The sequence below is a fragment of the Rattus rattus genome, chromosome 6, assembly GCF_011064425.1.
Source record: "Rattus rattus isolate New Zealand chromosome 6, Rrattus_CSIRO_v1, whole genome shotgun sequence".
NCBI classification, from domain to species: domain Eukaryota; kingdom Metazoa; phylum Chordata; class Mammalia; order Rodentia; family Muridae; genus Rattus; species Rattus rattus.
Genome location: NC_046159.1, coordinates 4,412,435 through 4,432,827, shown reverse-complemented (window position 1 = coordinate 4,432,827; position 20,393 = coordinate 4,412,435). Strand labels below are relative to the sequence as shown.

General features: G+C 44.2%; 1 protein-coding gene across 2 annotated transcripts in view; it reads right to left on the bottom strand.

The window, feature by feature from the left end:
• Window positions 1-20,393, bottom strand: part of Stk38l (serine/threonine kinase 38 like) — a 53,359-nt gene that overhangs the window by 14,339 nt on the left and 18,627 nt on the right. Inside the window, exons 2-4 of one of the 2 annotated variants that reach the window (XM_032905414.1) lie at window positions 18,175-18,271; window positions 5,121-5,269; window positions 3,688-3,739 (exon numbers count right to left, since the gene is read on the bottom strand). In XM_032905414.1, coding sequence (XP_032761305.1) covers window positions 3,688-3,739; window positions 5,121-5,254 — 186 coding nt within the window. In that variant the 5' untranslated portion in view covers window positions 5,255-5,269; window positions 18,175-18,271. The remainder of the gene's footprint in view (window positions 1-3,687; window positions 3,740-5,120; window positions 5,270-18,174; window positions 18,272-20,393) is intronic. The other variant, XM_032905415.1, reaches the window with a different exon arrangement.

Here is a 20,393-nt window from a genome sequence, read left to right as displayed (position 1 = left end):
AAGACTCAAGGACCTTACTTAGGTTAATGCCCATGACCTAAGCATAAATGCCAGGTGTGACCGAGCACGCACAAGCTAGGGAGGCACAAGCAGGCGGATCTGAGACCAGCTGGCCACGCAGCCAAGCCTACTTAGTGAGCTACAAGGAGGTAGACAGTGGACAGTACTGCTAAGAACTGACACCCAGCCTGCCCTCCAGGCGCCACATGCATTCCCCATCCACATATACTTAGGAAATCTTGAATTTTTTTTTTTAAAGAAACACAACCCCTAATTCTGACAGTTTCAGAACCAAGGTTGAGAGAATTTGTTTTCTACACAACCTCTTCAAGGCCCTAGCACAGGGCCTAACAATAAACGCACGTACTTTAAGTATCTGTACAGAAAAAAATAGGATGTTTAAAAACAGATATTAAAAGCAAAATGAATTTTTTTTAAAGATTTATTTGATTTATATGAGTACACTGTAGCTGACTTCAGACACACCAGAAAAGGGCATCGGATCCCATTACAGTTGGTTGTGAGTCAACATGTGGTTGCTGGGAATTGAACTCAGGACCTCTAGAAGAACACCCAAGTGCTCTTAACCCCTGAGCCATCCCTCCAGCCCGCAAAATGAATTTTAAAAGCAAAATGAGTTGACATTTTCTACAAGCTATTTTACAAGAACTAAGAAAAAAGTCACTAATGCCCACTAGGGGGCACCACAAAGCCAGGCCTTCCCAGACAGTTCCTAACTCCATATTACCCTCTTATCATAACTTGGCAATATTTTTAAGAGCAGGTGAATTTATACAAAAGTCCAGGCTTCCAGATGTTCTTGCACACCAGGAGCCTGGCCACACTGGGTAATGGAAGAGCACCTGTTTTGGAACTGTCACTGGTATGGGCAATCTGAGCTTTAGTACCTCTGACAAATGGGCAGGCCTTCATTAACATAAAATGTAAGGAACAAACAGTAAAAACCTGTTTCTTCCTCCTCCTTTCTCATCCCTTTCCTTTCCCCTGAGACGTGGTCCTGTTTAAATCTCCCAGAGTGTTTGCTCGGCTGGCTGTTTCCTTTCTGTACAAAAATGATTTTCATGTAGTCCCATCTGTTGACACTTGGGGCATACATGCTGTTAAGTGTTTTATTCAAAACATTCTTGCCTACTTCAATATTCTGAAGGACGCTCTCTTTTTTTTTTTTTTCCTGCTAGAAGTTTCAGCGTTTCATGATTTATATTAAGATCTTTGATCTATTTTGAATTTTTTTGTGTGAAATATAAAAATCTAATTTCATTTTTCTGAAGCATAAATCCAATTTTGCCTGTACCATTTGGTGGACAGGCTTCCGACCCCCCTAACCAGTGTTGTTTTTTGTTGTTTCATTTTTTTGTTTTGGGGATTGTTTTTGCTTCGTTTGTTAAAAACCTATGTCCTTCAATGTGTGGAGTCTCCACTGTGCTCAGCATGGGCATTTGCTTTGCTACTCTTTCCCTAGACTTTAAGGTCCTGTGTTTAACATTTCTATCAGACCAGATAGTGGTACCTTTACTCCCAGCACTCATGAGGCAGAGGCAGGTGGATCTCTGAATTCAAAGCCAGCCTGGTTTACACAGAGAGTTCCAGGATAGCCAGGGCTGTTATACAAAGAAACAAACAATACAAAACAATGAAAAAATTCTATATCAGTACAATTACTACCACCTAGAAAAAAGTTTTAATATTAATGAGTTTTAATATTAATAAATCAATACGGAAAGATGTGCTCACCTTTCTCTATGAGCTAGGATGAAGCCCTTAAATTACTGCCTCACCATACAATTTAACAAGAGAAGATGGGGTCCTAAGATATGCACTAATTTTACATAGACAGGACCATTAAGTGTATGCCTGCCTTCCCTAAGAGGCCAGCTAGAAGGAGGGCACGGAGCTAAGGCAGCCAGCTGCAGGGTAGGTGAGCTCACTGGGTCAGTATCTTCAGTTCAAGTGACTTTCTGACCACTGAACAGCCAGTAAGCCTTTAACTCATTAGAACTCGGTCTCATCTGGGAAAGAAAGCTCTTTTTAGTAACTGACCTAAAGCCAGCTTTCCATGCCTACAGCTTCCCGCATCACTTTCAGCATGCACAGTCACTATGGCTGAACCCACTGCTGTTTATGAAGGAACTTCTTCCCATCAAGTGAGATTCAAGTCAGTTGCTACTACTCCCATAAGTCTTTCCTCAGCCCCTGTATTGGGAGAGAGTGTCTATGTATTTTCAGTTTCCTATATATATTCTGTAATGTTTACATATTTTTGACTCACTGGGTGGGGCTACTGGGACTCAAACCAGGGCTGTGCAAGCTCTCTGTCCTGAACTATACTAGCAGTCCCTATATGTATACAAGTTTTCATGTATGTGTGTGCCCCCTGCCAAAGCAAATAATAATAAATAATAAGAAGAAGAAGAAGAAGGAGGAGGAGGAGGAGGAGGAGGAAGAGGAGGAGGAGGAGGAGAAGGAGAAGAAGAACCCCTCCTTCCCGTTCACAGAGTCCTTGAAGGCAAGGGCCACGGTTCACTTGCCACCAGAGTACTCACCCCAGCCCTCTGCCTACTCTGGGATGTGAAGCTGAGTAAGACAGATCACAGCTTCTAGTCTCTGGGAAGATGCCCCTCATTTAAAGGCTATCACAAGGGAAGAAATACTGTTAGTGTAGAATGTAGGACAAGGAGCTGAGTGGTTAGGGTTTCCCAGTGAAGTGAGACCTAAGTTCCTTGAAGAATAACTGGAGTTTGGAGGAGAATACTTCAAATGGCAGAAACAGCATGTGAACGGAGCCACAAATAAGCAGGGAAAACCACAGCAATTCAGTGTTGGTCAGGGTTGGATGGGGTGCCAGGAGCTAAGGCTAGGGAGAAACAGCCACTGATAAGAAGCCTGCACTGCAGTCCTTAGCTACTTTCTACTGTGACAGACACCACAGCCAAGGTGACTTGTGAGAGAGTGCACTAGGGCTTTCAGTTCCAGAGGTCAGTCCACGAAGATGATGGGAAAGGCATGGCAGGAGAAGCAGGAAGCAGAGGACAGTTTGAACCATAAGCAGGAAGCAAACAAAGAGCAAACTTGAAATGCTGAGCTTTAAACTCTCAGGCCACCTCCAGCAACAAACTTCCTCAGCAAGCCCACATCTCCAGAGGCTCCCAGACAGCACCACCAACCGGGAAGCAAGCATTCAAACACCCTAGACTTCAGGGAGCAGGGTGTGACATCTCACCAAAACCACATGCAGGATGGCAAGCCAGACTTGTTTTCAGGGTGCAGAAAAACTGAGCGGCAAAAGAAAAAACCATTTCAAGATTGTCATTCATCAATGAGGAGCAAGGGAACCTTAACTAGAGAGGAAACAGTTTAAAAATATTCAGAAAAAAATGTGAGAAGAGGGAATCAGCAGATAGTGCCCACTGCCTGACCCTGCCTTGCTCATCCAGACTAGCATGCGTGGACGGTGTCCAACACTGGACCCTGTCCCATATACCCATAATGCTGTGGGTGGTGTTCACATTCTTGAGGGCAAAGGCCATTTCCTAAGGACCCATGACGGCAACACAGTAAGGAGCCACATTCAGATGGAGAAGCCTAGCATTGCAGCGCACGGGAATCATCAGCTAATACTGACAGGGACTCACTGGGACACTTCTGTAGCACAGTTGGTTACGTTACCTCCTCATCTGCCAGTCCTTCTTCTTCCATAGCCACTTCTAACTTCTTCTGCCTTTCCAAAGAAAACATAATGAGACTTTTAAAATACGTTTCTATTTCCATTTAAGGTATGTTTTTTATCCAAGCCAACCACTGGACATGCTATGCTAAGAAAATCTTTCAAACTGGACCAAGACTGAATGCTTTACTCTGATCAGTATTCTTCCTTAAACAGAGGATTAGCATTCCACACTGGACAAAGCTTCAGTGCTTTATCTCCCAGGACAAGATGACCGTGTAAGTCTTAAGCTCAACATTCCCAACTCGGGAAAGACTCTGGAGGCGAGTGCACGCACTTACTACCTCTGCAAACTGAACAGGCACATGCATGTAGACATAACCATCGGTCATAACATTTGCTTTTCTGGGAACAGCCAAGCTCGGCTACTTGGTTTTTTCTTTTCTTTAACGTGGAGCTAGCAGGCTAAGCGACTGATGGGGCTGCAGATGGTAATGTGGCCATGGAGCATGTTTCTCCACTCACTCTGAGTGAGTGGTACTTCATGTCTACAGTGTTGTTTCCCTACTATGTCAAAGATCGAAGATTTCAACTACTAGAGTGATACAGAGCAGCCTCACCACCTATCCTGTCCCAGCACCTGAGGCAGAGGCAGGAGGATCATCAAAAGCCTGAGGCCAACTTGGCCTGCAACACTGCCACATGGCAGAGCAGCTACAGCTCAGGATGCCCCGCACCTGAACGCCCGTCTCTGTATCTCTTCCTTCTTATAATGTGTGAACTGTGTTCTTGTAAAAAATTTATTATATATAAGTACATTGTAGCTGTCTTCAGACACACCAGAAGAGGGCATCAGACTCACTACAGATGGCTGTGAGCCACCATGTGGTTGCTGGGAATTGAACTCAGGACCTCTGGAAGAGAGGTCAGTGCTTTTAACCGCTGAGCCATCTCTCCAGCCTGTGACTGTGTGCTTTAGAGCTCTGTTCCAACGTCAATGTCATCTGGGAAGTTCTCCCACTGACCTAGTCAAAGCATGTGCTTTTTTTAGTCCCTCACTACCACTCCCCACTCCCTCCTGTAGCTTCTGTGTGCATCGCTCCCTCACCACACTTCAGGTTTCACTGAGATGACATGACATGCTGTTCTTTCTTCCTATCTTCTCACTAACACAGCGCAGCATCACCAACGTTATGCACTAGCAATTTCATAATCAGCATCAGCAGAAAGGACAGCACAAAGGCATGCGGCAATGCCACAGCTGGAAAGATCTGCTTGAAACCCAAATGACATGTGTGCACATGTGCATAAGACTCTGGGAGCCTAGGAAATGAAACAAGCAGCCAGGTGTCCTGTTGTGCGGGAAACTTAATACAAGGAGCAGGACTCCCATCTAGTGACAGAAAACTAACTAAGGCTTAAGCCTTTACTGTACCTGGTTTCTCTCTCTTCATGCTGCAAAATTAGGTTGCTGTAAAAATTCTCCAGCGTGAGCTTGGCCACAGTAACTCGTTCCCGGGTATGGCTGCTCATAGGAAAGGTGGTTGTTGCCCCTGCCGTCATTGCCATAGTAACTGGAACTGACTGAAATGACATAAAAATCAAGTTCTTTAGCAGTTTTTAAAAAACAAACTTCCTGATTCTTTTTATCAAACTTTTAAAATGTTTAACTTCTATTTAGAATAATTCTACCATTAGTTAACCACTCAGGTTTCATAATTGTAAATAATTCAAAACTAATACTAAACAGATGCATGCAGGTGTGGTGCTCACACCAGCACTGAGCAACCCCAAAAGACACACTGGTCCCAGAGCCAAGGTGATCAATTCTGTCCTGAGAAACCGGGGATTAATTACAGAAAGACGTATTAGTGGCAGTCTACATATTAACAGACACACTAGCTCTCGCAAAAGGCCGTATGTGGCAGTGTTCAAAACAAGGAAGTATTGGTCCATTTTGCTGATTTATTGACCACTTTTCAAACTTTATTAAGATTTTGCTAACAGTTGCATTCCCAATCAATACGTCTCTTAAGGTAGAATGTGGTTCCGAGGGTAAGCATAACCTCTGCTGTATAAACCCTGTGAAACCTGGCCTGCCCTGTCAAACATCAAACATGGCAGGCATATGTGGGGAGATCTAAGTTTTAGGGAGAGTCATGAATGCTCTTTGCTTCTGAACTGTTACTGGGCCAGCACAGATGCAGCATAATGTTCCAGACTCTGAGGCCCATTTCCTTTTCAAATGAAGCTTAAATGTCTGGATAGCGTATGTCCACTCAGAGGCATGCAAGTGTCAACTTTTAGGAACTACTTGTATGAAGCCCATTTCAATCCTTAGGAAGGCAAGGAATTTGGTATAACAGCCATTTCACAAGGACAGCTCTAGAGGCTACTATGGACTGTGATAAACCAAAAAGGCTTTGATAAACCAAAAAGATGAGAGTAGCTCATACATTAAAAGTTTTATTACCTAGAAGAGGGTCCTAACAGACCATTCGGGACAAAAGAAAGAGCTTGCTAGGTGAACATCCCAAGTTCCCATTGCCTGAAAACCTTCCACCACCCACCACTTTAAACACATGAAGACACGGGACTCTGCCTGCAGACCTGAGCAGCACTGGAGGTCAGGGATAGGGAAGAAACAAAGAACCCCTGTTCAAAAGGCTCAGATTGGAAATTGTCATTTAACTGTGGTGAACTTGTTTCCCTTGGCTCATGAACAGTGTACTATATTAGCCTCAAAACCAGTACAAAGCTGTTCTTCTGTGACCGGTTAACTCTCCATAATGAGAAGCTAACCCCGGCCCCTGTTTAAATCCTTTCATGGCTTCTCCTGCACACATCACATCAAATTAGCTTATAGTATGTAGCAGGTATAAGACACCAGGGATGGGCATCTCAGGACAACTATCTTACTCACTGATGGAGGACTCACAGAAGCAGCTCTCACCTCATCCTTACAACAGGGAGCTGGAGCTTGAGGACGCTCACACAGCAATGGACTGGAGTCAGCACTAAACTCCAACTCACTTTTGAGCTTACCACGGCTTCCCTCATGCTGACAGTCCCTTCCGTGACTTCCCTTAACCACTTAGTGTGTAAGAATCACCTGCTCCTCTGTGGCTCTAGGCTGCCCTAACCTTCGCTATGGTAAGACGTTGTCCATTCTGGGTGGGTGGCCTCCGAATCTGCACATCTCTCTCACACAGTGGAGTGCGTCACTGCCAAACATTCACATTGCTCTAAACTAGAACTTCTCTAGGCTCTATCTCCCCAACTCCCCTTTGAACTCCACCACCACATCATACCTGACACAGAGGACAGTAATGAATGAACGATGGAGACCACTTGGTAAGTGAGAACATCAGAAGGGATGAAAGAGATGGAAAGAAGGTTTATAACCCTTGAGACCAGGACCCCAGGCACCTTTCCCCAGAGGAACTGCAAACTGTTCTCTGCTGATTTCCCAGGCCTTTCTGAGGCCATGTGAGGTTAATGTGCAGGAAATCCATGGGAAGTCAGGGTTGCTCATACCAAGTTAAGTTACCTCCATAAGCACTGCACATACCTTCCTTTAAAAATAAACTTCTGTGTGATCTAATAACAGTATTCCTTTAAATGGTGATTATAATAATAATGATGGGGATGATGGGGATGATGATGATGATAATGAGTGTCTCTCAAGAACTCTCATGGCCACAGATTATACGAACTTCATTGCTTTAACTAAATGCTACACAAAACCATTTTTCTACATATTTTTATTGATTATTAGAGAACATCACATAAAGCACCCCAGTCTTACTCACTTCCCAGTTCTGCCAGATCCACCCCACTCTTGTGATTCTCCCTACAAAAAAACACAAGTCTAATTTGTGTTGTCCATATAGTCACTAGAGCATGGTCAAACTCCCAATGTCCAGCACCTTAAAGAAAACTGAGTCCTTCCCCACCCTCGCTCCTGTGAGAAGCCATCACTTATGAAAAGCTACACTTCAGCATCCCTACCACAATTTCTAAGAGTTCCTTCAATAGTTTCATGTCTCAACAGTTACTGTTTTTTTCTTTTCTGGAGGGGGTAGGTGTGGTCATGGAAGCCCTCTATGGCTCTCTTTTCTCGACTGTGAATCTCCAGTCACTGCACAAGTAGCTTCCTTGCTCCTTATAGTTAGTGACAGCATGGACCACTGACTCTTACAGTTTCTGGTGATAGCACAGACCACAAACATCAACACTGCCCTCTGCCACAGCACGGACCACAGAAACTATCATGGCCCTCGGTGGCAGTAGAGCCATGGACATCCACATGGCCTTTGTTATCGCACATATGAACCTCAGCATGGTCTCTGGTGCCAGCTCAGACCACGGACATCAAATAAAACACCAAAATCCCAGGGCTCAAATTCTGTTTTGAGATCAGATAAGGAAATGGCAAAAGTTGGGAAAGAGAAACAGCTGTCACACAGCCAGAATTTCCCAAATCATGTCTGCTGTTAGGGTTTGAAGGAGGAAGAATGGACCAGAATCAAAGCTTTCCAACGAGCTTAAGAAACCTAGATTACAGGTAAGAACGTTGCTCAGGGCAGGACTTGCCAGCTTTCTTATGTCTGCATGTGCTTACCCTCAAAGACAACAGACACACACACCATCGGCATGAGAATCCTAGAGAGCTTCCTCAAGACACATGAAACCCAGGCTCACAGACTCTCAGAGCTTAAGGAAGCAAGTGTCAGCTACTTTTCTCAATAAACACTACTTTGGGGCAAGCATCCTTTGACGCTCAAACCAAGTGCAATTCCTAAGGACTCGGGATCCTTTCTGTGCCTCTTTTTTGGCAATAAACAAACAAACAGGGAAATGTCCAGAAGACAGGTGGCTAAGAAGATAACACCCAAAGGGAAAATCAGACAAGAGCAAACTGCACTACTCCAGGCCAACATGAGTCTCTCACAAAGCTAAGGAAGAAACAAGCTTTTCATAAAGCCTCTTTAAAAACCCAAAGTAACATGGATCATACAGTTACATGACTTGTAAGTAATGCCTGCATAAATCAGAAAGAAAGACAGAGAAGGGAAAGGAAAGAGGAAAGTGGGGGAGACACAGCCTTGGAGGGAGCAAGCTGGCTGCAGCTAGGAAGTGCGGATGTACTCCTGCTCAATTGGTCAACATGTGAGATCCAGTCCCCAAACAAATTCCGAAGCTGCTCTAACCTAACCAAGCTTACAGAAGACTGGTATACAAGAAAGAACAGCAGTACTGCTTTACACAGCGAGAGGTGAACTAAGGAGAAACAGGGTTAGACCTGCATGTTGTCACAAAGCACTCCATCCTTCCAAGGCCAGACAAGAGAAGTCTGAATTAGGACAGGCTATTGTCAGGAAACCAGGTTGAAGAGCAGAGAGAACAGTTACTCAATGGAAACATTCAGTGACTTCAGGACAGAGGGGCATGGCCAAAGACTGATGGATGCATGTCCCCCTGGGGCTCCAGACACTGCCAAGTGCTGGAGGAGATGACACACTGACTTCCAAAGCTGACTAAAGCTCCTTTGGGAGCAGGTCTGTGGGCCAGAGGAGAAAGAAAAATGGTTGGGTAAAAATCTTTGAAGATGTTTTTGTGTAACACAAAAAATATGAGGGAATGTAAAGCAATTCCCAAGCCCTGGAGCACGGCTGCACTGAAAAAAAAAAAAATAGTCAAGCGAGGTCCTGCCATACACATTGTGAATCTGGATCTATAGACAGCATAAGCAGACTAGGCCTCTTTCCTCCCCAGAAGATGACAGAATCCAAAGCACAAAATGGATGTCAATGAAAATTAATTTTAGGTGTGTTATAACTGCATTAGCATATTCTTTACATCCTGGTTGGACACACCTGGAAGTTCCTATGGCTTGACTGAAACCAGGTCAAGGCAAATGCTACCCCTCACCTCTGCAACCAAGGCCAGCAGCACTAGGTACGGAGTCTGCACACCATGCAAACACTTGAATATAGAGATGTTCAGCTGTGTCTATGTCCCACATATAATCACTTCATAGGGCCAAAGCCACAAAATACCTGGTGCTGTGTTTCCCTTCAAAAGGAAAACTCCCTCCTAGGACGTATGCTCAGGAGAGCCGGCCCAGGCCTCGGTGCTCAGCTGTAACAAGGAAGAACTCTTGTTCTAACCAGACACAACTGTCTTCACATGTTCAATTATACGAAAACTAACACGTGCTCACACTTTCAAAGAATGATCTGGACACGCAGTTGTTAAACTGTAAACCTTTAACTGACTCGACACTAGCTTTTGTCTTTTACTAAAGCTCTTTCTCTAGCCAGAAAAAAATGAAAGGACACAGTCTGTAAACCTAGAATTCCCAGATTAAGAAACACTGGTGTTCTTTAATTTCCTGTCCACTTAAACAAGTGACCCCCAATTCATCAGAGAAATATCACCAACAGTGGAGTACAGCACTCGTTTACTGAGCTGGTGGGATTCACAGACACACATGCATGAACACACACACTCATGCACAAATGCATATCTATAAATAGAATGTGTCTCCATTACCAGCAAACTTCAAAGGCAGAAAGCAGGTGCTTGCCTGACCTGTCAACTTCATCTCAGTATCTTTGATGCGACTTGCAATGCCCAGCAGTATGAAGTCTCCTAATCCATCCTGACTTGTGGTACCGGTGCCTGAGGCTGCAGGCCCTCAGACTGAAGCCGCAGATGCTGGGTCCCTAATGAAGGAGTGCCAGCCACAGCCTCTTCCCATGGGCATATATGAGAAAGCAAGACAGCCAGTCCGCTCAAGTTCAACACTAAGTATATATTTAGAAACTCAAAATATATTCTGTATGTAGACGTCATACACAGCTTTTTAACATTAAATCTATAAACAAGGACCTTAATAAAGATAATAAATGAAAAGCCTAAAATATACAAACGTTGGATGTTACTAGGCGATCAAAGCGCAGGGACTGTAACAGGGTACAGGATGCTCTCTGCAGAGGAGGAGAGCGCTCCTTCAGATGCTGGCAGTGAGATGGAGAAGGAATCAACCTGCACCATGCTACAGACCTGGACCACAGTGCACCTGGGTTTTGTCCTATGAACAAAGAATTATGGCAAGAGTATGCCACAGAACAAAACAACAGGCGAAGAGGATGACTACTGAGGAAACCTCAGTGAGTTCTTCAGGCACAGCTCAGACTTCTGTTTAGGGAAGCAGGATTCTGCAGGAAGCTGCAAAACTGCATTACTTAAGAGGCTCAAATCACCACTGTCTTTTTAAGTGCCTTTCCAGCCGATGACTTGAAGGCTTACATTAAAGTCACAAACTAGGGCAGCACAAACCTGAGCTCAGCTACCTTCCAGCAGTATTTATGGCAAGGGAAATTCTAATGTGGAAAGAAGAGAAACAAAAGAGTTCTAGATTTGAGGAGGAGCCTGCTCCCTTTGTGTCCTCTGCATTCCAACTGGACGCAGGTACTATGCTAACAGTGAGGGCTTGGTGTGAAGTGAGAACCACCAATGAATGAACTGGCAGGGAAAGGGATGAGCAGTGAGAGGTGGGTGACATCCTAGTGAGGGTAGCAGCCAGCTGGGGAAGCAGCCAGGACAAGTGGCTCAGCCAGGCCAGAAGTAAAGTTTGCACATCTGGGGACACCTGCTGTTCACTTTCCTAAAAGTGAACTTCTAATAGGAATAGACACTTCTCTCTCTCTCTCTCTCTGTCTCTCTGTCTCTCTGTCTCTCTCTCTCTCTCTCTCTCTCTCTCTCTCTCTCTCTCACACACACACACACACACAAACAGATATACACATACACACACATACACATACACACACATAAACACATACACACATACACACACAAATTATGTAGAATGAAATACAAAAACCTGTGTGTCCCGGCTGTCGTCAAGGAAACCCTTCAATTCAACATAAGAACTCAGGAAACTCTCCATAAAGCAGCATCCAAGTTTAAATCCATGCACAAATTTTCTAAACTTGACTATAGGTAACACTATGGAAATACAGCTGGACACAGGGTAAGACCTTCCAAAGGCAATTTTGCTTACAGAAAGCTGACACTTAAGTGATATGAGGATTATCTATCTGTTGTTAAGTGACAAGGCCACTCCCCCATCCCCCTCACCTTATAGAAGTGAAGCACAAACACTGGGAGAATAAGCTAAGTGGTCCACAGACAGTGGTGCGGCAGGCTAGTAGCAGCCTATAGGGAACTCCACTGCAGCTGTCAAGTGCACAAGGCACTGGCAATCCCAGGACTCTACTCCATCTTGCAGAGCAGCTCAGTGCCAGCACTGACTGAGGACTGAGCAGGGACTCTGGTTCCAGTCTACTCTAATGCAGACCCCAATAACCCAGCCACTGCTCCCCATCTTGCCTGTGATCTGGGTTCTGCCTACTTTGTCCAGATGGTGAAAGAAAAGAAAAATTAACCACAGGCTTCTTTTTTTTTTTTTCTTTCTTTTTTTCGGAGCTGGGGACCGAACCCAGGGCCTTGCACTTGCTAGGCAAGCGCTCTACCACTGCCCAACCCCAACCACAGGCTTCTTGAAAGGCACAGTGAAGCCCCTAGAGAAGAATCTTGGTTTTGTTTACTTATTTCTTCCCTAACCCCTGCTCCTCCCCCTAACATCCTCTCCTCTTCTCATCCTCATCCTCTGTCTTCTTCAAGATAGGGCCTTACTATGATCTGGGGGCCCTGAACTCTCCATGTAGACCAGTCTTACCTCTAACTCACAGAAATCTGCCTGTTTTTGTATCCATTTAGTAGCCGAAATCACACCATAGTGCTAAAAGTTAAGTAACTCCAATGTTCCCAAAATGGGAAAAGACTCATAATGTCTGCTCACAGAGGAACCTGTTACTTCAGAAGAATGGTACTTTCCTACAAACCCATAAGCTCACATCAAAACTACTTCAACAATTCAAAGACTTAAAAGTTTAAGTAAAAATAGTTATAAACTAAGTAGCACCCAGATATTAAAAGTTTATTACTCATTTATTTAAGCCAGCATACGTAGCTTATCATGTGTGCAAACACATGTATGTATTGTCTATGTTAGTGTGGGTAGATGTGAATGTCGTCCTCCCATTCCACCTTGTCTGAGGTAGGCTCTCCTTGTTGTTCACCACTGAATATGCCAGGGTAGCTGGCTACAACCTTCTGAGAATTCTGTCTCTATGCCCCGTTACTGTAGGAGAGCTAGGATTACAGGTGTTCAACTTACCATGTCTGGCTTTACATGGGTGCTTAGGATCTGACCTCAGGCCCTCATATGTGCATGATAACAGCTTCACCACTGAGCCATCTCTCCAGACAGTTTTTATTAAGTAATGGCTATCCCAGCTTGGATAATGCTTTGCTGACCACCGCCCAAGCATCCCCCTTCTCACTGTTATCATCTCAGAGCTGCAGGCACATTCAAGGCCCATCTTTAAATGGACTCTCACGTTAGAATCCCTGAGACTATTTCAGAGTTTTAAAATAGATACTGCCTATGCTGTGCTGCCTCATCCATTCATCAAATAAGGGAAAGACTCTGAAAGCTCCACTGTCTGAGCAGGGAATTAGTCACGCTGAAGGGCAGAGAGAATCTTGGTAAAGATGCCACTGCCCATGAGCTAGGGGTAGCAGTCAGGGCTGAGTTGCCTTCAGATGTACTCCTCTGCCTAAAAATCCAGGCCCAAAAGGAACATTCCGGAAGGTGCTGTCGCCAACCCCTGAAAGAGTAGCTCCTCTTATCTGTCTGGCAGCCAGTGGTCAGAAAGTTCTTCTTACAGCTAACCTAATTCTCTTCCACTCAAACTAAATTCATTTGTTGTTCTCGTATATTCCAGAAAAATTAAGACCTTCACTGCATCAAATGCCCAGAGTGGGGAGATGGAGTACACACGGGTTTTGATTACCTTTCACTGCACAATCGTAAGTTCTTCAACGTTCATGCATTTTGCTAAGGGAAGAACTGCTACGCTTGTCAAGAAACTAATTTGTAAGTAATGCCAACTGTTGAAATGTGCATACATCTGAAATTGCTATTTGAGAATTTTAAAGGAGTCTGTTCCAGCACTGATAGGTCTTACGATGAAAAGTGACGGCAGCTGTAAGGTGGCCTTGCCAGGTACAGTGCTCAATGTGCAGTGTGCACAGCATCTTCTTAAATCTATGCTATGTGTGAAGTAGGTGCCTTTCCAATTCAGAGACAAAGAGACAGATTGAGTTCCATCACCAGTTACAGAACTACCACATGCCACCAGAGCTGTGCTCTGAAGGTGTCCAGCCATGTCATCAGCACTTTCACTTCAGTGAGCCTCGGTGCTGGGGCTCACTTGAGAGGAGCAGAGCAGGCAGCCCTCCCCTGAGCTCCACCTAGCCACAGAGAGCCTCACTTGCTGAACAAAGAAGGCTGTTCTTAAAGCCAATTTCTTTGTAGCCAATTTTACTTTTCTCTTCTCTTTCCATTTTAAAAGGTATGGAAAAGCAAGGAATCTAAGCTTTCACAAATTGAAACATCCTAAGAATGTTAACAGCGGCTGGAGAGAAGGCTCAGTAGGTAAGAGCATTAGCTGCTCTTGCAGAGGACCCGTGTTCAGTTCCTAGCACCTATAAGATGGCTTAACCATCTACAACTCCAGTTCCAGAATATCTGATACCCTCCTCTGTCTTCCACAGGCATCAGACACACACATAGTATACATACATATACACAGGAAAAATATTCATACACATAAAATAAAATAAATAAATCTAAAAGATTTTTTTTCAAAAAGAATGTAATAACATTCTTAAAAATTAGTTGAGGAGCCCAATATGGTAGCATATGACTTTAATCTCAGCATTTTGGAAGCTGTGAGTTCAAGGTCAGCCTGGTCTACATAGCAAGTTCCAGGCCAGCAAGGGTCACATGAGTGAGACTCTACCTTTAAAAATAATAAAATAAAATGGATGACCTAAGACTAGATGGTGTGAACAACTGCAGAGCCTGGCTGACTCCAGCAACCTCTCTTCAGTGTTACCACATGAAACCAAGCTTTCATTTTCATAGCTATTTGATGTAACTTGACATCTGGTTAGGAATCTTCTCACCTCTGCCCTCAGCTGCACCTTCCCACAAAAAATGTAGACTCTCCCCTCTGGGGTCTTTACTTGGAGAAAATGTGGTCCAGCACCCAGCCTGAGGCTGACTCTGATCCGTTGCCAAGGAGTTTCTACTACCATGGAGACAAGGGTCAAAATGAAAGACCCTTCCTAAAAGTTGCATATAAACCAACAATATGTTATAATTATAGAAAGCAAAATAGGATATTTCAAAACCGAGAGAAAACAGGGGCTCTCTCTCTGGAGCATTCCCAATACTCCAGGAAGACCAAGTCTTTGAAGTTAGCCTGAGCTACACAGCTAGACAACAAACAGTCCAGCCTAGGTGTGTTTGCATGTCATATGGGTTTCCAGGGCAACAGTAGTACAAATCAAGCAGGGAAGCTAACCACAGGTAAGACTGACCCAATAACCATACCATAAGACTGTGGGTGTGCCGGGCACTAGAAGAGTAAGTATATAGTGCTGTTGAGTCTACAATGGCACTGAAATGCAAGACTAACCCATATCAACACTGGGTGCCAAAACACCATGGCCTTGGTAGGAATCTCTGATAAAAGCAGGGCTTTAGAAATAGAAAACATTCATGTACACTATAGTGCCAGATACAAACTATTAGAGTAGGTGGCGCAGCTTAGCCTAACTAAATGCCAAGTGGCCATGGAGGTTTGGTGGTTGCTCTTTAGCAGCTCATGAAGGCTGGGGCAGCTGGAATGACACTGCAGTCACAGGACAGTAATCTACAAGTCTTCGCCTGGCCAGAACCTACCCTTCCAGACAACCCTAAGTGAGGCCCCTACCACAGTCTGATCCTGACAAGTCCTTCTTTCATGAGTGCACCACCCAGTTTCCTGATATGATGGAAACTTACTAATGCATGCAGAAGACCCAGTGTGTGAGCGTCTATTTCTGGAAAGAGGTAATTCTTTCCAAAATTACTGAGTCAGAAATTTTACCAGCACTAGGTTTGGTTAAAAAGGGGGGAAGGTTATTTTTAGTTAAGTAAACAGAATAGACGTTCTGTCTCTTTTCAAGAGGCAAAGACTAAAGCTACACACAGCTGGCAAATTACTTCAGAAGGACTGGGGCAGAACTTGCTTTATAAAAATTTAAATTGCAAAAAGTATTTAATTACATGTAAATTCTAAGTTATTTTGCCTTTTTAAAATTTACTAATTTAATTGACATTAAAAAGTATGCTAATTTATAGTGTCATATGATGCTGGACGCCTGTGCACAACATGTAATGCTCCAATCAGTATAGTTATCTGATTTATAAAGCCTACGAGATCAGGTTTCTCTACCCATTTGTTTTCTGACAACAAACACACTACAGCCTTCCTCAGGTATTTTCTGTGCAAACAGGAAACTCACCTTTAAGTACTTTTTTTTTTTTTTTTTTTGGTTCTTTTTTTCGGAGCTGGGGACCGAACCCAGGGCCTTGCGCTTCCTAGGCAAGCGCTCTACCACTGAGCTAAATCCCCAACCCCTTTAAGTACATTTTACATCAACTTCACTAAAATAAGACTATGTAACCCTCTGAGTTTCCTTCCTGTTGCTTCTTCATGTGTAATTGTTTAAAGTAATCGCTGGTGCTTTGATTTAATCACAGCACACAGCAGGATGTGCAGGCTCCACACAGATCTCCAGGTGCTTTCTAAGGAGAGACAATGGTGGTTACACAGCACTGTGCTTCATACCTAATACCTTTGCAGTATACATTTTCAAAAGTAAAAATAAAAGCAATGTTGCATATAGTTCCCTACATACTTCAAGAGTGGTTGAAGTTAAAGAGTGGAAACTTCACTCTGTGAAGGAAGAGCGGGGTACCAAGGTACGCTTGGAGACAGCAGGTGTATTTTATTGCACAGTAGGGTGAATGTAGTCTGTCTGTCTTGCTCAGAGGTAAATGTGTTAGTGAACTTTCCACTGCTGTGACAAACACTGTGGGCCTGCAGTAAGGCAGAGCTCTGGTACATGGAGGCCAGAAGTAGTAAGAGAGAGAAGGGGCCAATAATGCCTCCAAATTAGACTCCATTAGTGAACTGGATTAATCTACTCATCAGGCCAACATCTTCACGATGCAGTCCTCTCCATGGGGCTCTTTTCAGGGAGACAATTCATATCCAAAGCACAGCAATGGGAGAAACGCACTCTAGGTGATGGTGAGACCCTGTCCTAAAATATCCGGAAGGAGAGAAGAAGAAATAGAAGGAACACAGTGTGGATGAATCAGATCCATCATGGCTTCACTCTATTCTAGCTAGTAATGGGCACACGCAAACACCATGCTCCTCCATTTACTTTTTCTGTAGAATTCGGGAGGGAAATCCTACCTGGGTGTAATAGTTAATACTGATGTCAACTTGACAGAGTTTAGAATCACCTTGAAGACAAGTTGTCGTGCAAGTTTCTGGATTAGGCTGAGGTGGCACACAGCCTAGATGTGGGCAGTGCCAACCCACAGACTGAAGTCTTATCTGAACAAAAGGAAAAAGCAAACTGAGCGCTAGTATTCACCTCTCTCTGCTTCCTGGCTGCAAGTATGACGTGGTCAGCTCCTTCAGGCTCCTGCTCCACCCTTCCCACCATGGTAGACTGTACCCTCATACTGAATCAAAATGAACCCCTCCTTCCGACATTGTTTTAACTATGTATTCTGTCACAATGACAACAGGAGGGTGGCACATGCCTTTAATTCCAGCACTTTGGAGGCTGATACCAGAGACTATGAGATCGAGGTAAGCCTGGACTAATACTTTCATCACGTGTATTTCAAATGTGTGGCCAGCCACAGCAAGGGGCTAACAGGTTAGTGTTCATGCGGCCATGCCAGCAGTAACTTGGTGCCTGGTTCTCAGTTTACCTAAGGAAGGGCAAGGGCTGCTGAGGTATTTCAGTTCCCCTTCTGCTACAACATAAATGTTGGATTTATAAGACCGTTAGGACCTCTCAAGTGTCATCAGTGTACACTGTGACCACATGAAGTAACTTCATTTCCTCATTATTTTAGAGATATTTGGAGAATGCATCCCATGTACTATGATTTGGATGGAATGCAGTTGGCTTGGTGTATACAACACCAAGACAGTGTAAGCCTGGTGCTAAGCCTGACAGACTGGAAAGAGTAGAGAAAAGAGTGGCCAAAGAAAGATAGGACTGGATAGGGCAGGAGACCAGACAGGGAAGGACCATGACTGTGAAGCCAGGAAGCCCAAGCACCGCTGTGGAAAGCCATGCTAGATAGAGACTTTAGTCGGGATGTGTGCTCCAGTTCACAGCGCAGACAGTCAGCAGGGCAGGAGAGCGCATCTGGTGGTTAACAGATGCTTGGAGGACAAAGGAAGGAAGGAGGAAGGGAGGCTTACTTGGCAGTTAGGAGACAGTGAGGACAGTCCAGCAGGCTGCGTTCCTGAGCCACAGCAGCATCAGTGGAGAGAGCTCTGAGACCTCAGTAAGTGTGTCCTTGGTTTTAGAGGGAAGAAAAGAGAGCACAGTAAGTTAAAGACATAAGGAACAGTTAGAGACAATAAAGGCAGCACACTCCTTCTCCACAGCAGAAAAGACTTTAGAAATGCAGAGCTCGGTCACACCTCTCTGAATCTTTCAGGACACATAGAAACTTTCAGGGAAAAGACATAAACCATAGAGTTCACAGCTCATCTCCTGGGCTACAGCTTCCAGGGCAACATCTTGCACACGGGAAGTGCCTAATTAACAAGGCCTATGTTTGAAGGTAATGAATGCCAAGCACAAAAAGCTAAGTCTGTTCTCCCTGGTCCCTGACACACAGTACAGGTGGCAACTCCCTGCTGTCTGGTAGACAGATCTTAGTGACACGATGGATGGGACACACACACATGCAGGTAGCTCGTTTCCGATGGCTAAATACACGCTGTCATCTTCACACCTCCAATGACAATGTAGAATACCCTCCATGTTTTATTGACACAGCAGGATTTTTTCATAACAGGTATCTTATCTTATATCTGTGCCTCACAGAACTGTGCATCAGAAGCAGCATTAGAAAAAGAGTAGTCTAAGCCACTCAAACTACGTGGACTTTCACTTCAACTTTTATACTACAACAGCATTTCCCCTTCATACTATTTGTGGCTGACTTGGTGGTGTACACCTAAAATCCTAGCACTTGAAACAGGAAGATCAGTAGTTCAAGACCTCAGCTACATAGTGAGTTTGAGGTCAGCCTGGTCTAAATGAGATCTTGTGATGGGACACCCGATTGACAGGCAAGAGGCCCTAAGTAGCATAGAGATCCAGCACTGAAGAGAAACATTGAACAGATTTAAAAGTTAAACATCACTGGCAGTCATCAGATGAAGATGTAGAACTCTCAGCTGCTCCAGCACCATGCGTACATGGGTGCTGCCATGCTCCCACCTTGACGATATTGGACTGAACCTCTGAATCTGTAAGCCAGCCCAAATTAAATGTTTTTTTTAAATGTTGTTCTTTATTTAAAAAAAAAAAAAGTTAAATACAAAAACATAGGGCACCTCTTCTAGACATGCCCCACTGTTGATGACTGCTGTGCTGAAGTTTCTGCCTCTTCTATTTATCCCCTTCATTACTTATTCTCCTGTCTACTGAGACAAGGTCTTGCTCCACAGCTTGGGTTAGCTTTAAACTGCTGCCCTCCTACCTCAGCCACCCAAGTGCTAGGGCTACCGGAGTGTGCCTCCATGCCTACTGGTATCAGCTCTGTCTAACAAACATCGAAACCTTGAAATCTGTTCAGTCTATTCCACATTCCTAAGTTTAAAGAACATTAGCACTACTCCAAAGTTACTGTCAACATAAACTCTGTTGTGTGCCAGGTAACTAACACACGTAAGACCTGACACACACCATCTCTTCCTGTATCCTAAGATGGCACTTCATCTTGCAGCAGACACTGGTGCTATGAAGAGATACACATCTTACTCCAAGTCTCACAGTCAACACCAGCCTGACTCCGTCCAAGCTTTCCCTTCAACTGTTCAGTTCTGTCCCTCCCAAATGACGTCAGGTATCCAGGAAGGCACTTCTTATTCCTGAGTTAAGGATAAAGAAGTTTCAAACTTGAAAAGTTGCTGAAATTTAGAGATGCAAAAGTAAAAAAGAAGCCACTCTGAGTGACTAGCTCAGGCCCCTCCCACCCCCTCCAAGACTGAACTTGGCTCTAAGAAGCAAATTACCTGTTCCCTGGCAATCAGCAGAGAAGACAGTCCCTACCCTTGTTTAAAGTTAATAGATAAACTCGCACAGTAAAGAAGATAAGAAAATCATATACAATGGCTCTGTCAGCCTTGCATCAAGTCAAGGTACTGAGGATCTTTAAAATTGAAGTTTCCTTTCACACCCAAGGCTTCTCACAGCTCACAAGAGCTAACTACTGTTAACTGTTGTCTGTCCCTGTACAGTAGGCACCAAGCTCTTTCCTCAAAATATAAATCTTCCATCCTTTTAAAAACGGAGACAGGGTATCTCTGCAGATTGTGCTGGCTTCAAATGCTGCATCCTCCTGTGTCAGGCTCCCTTGTGCTGGGCTCATGGATATACAACACCATGCCCAGCTCCAAAGTAA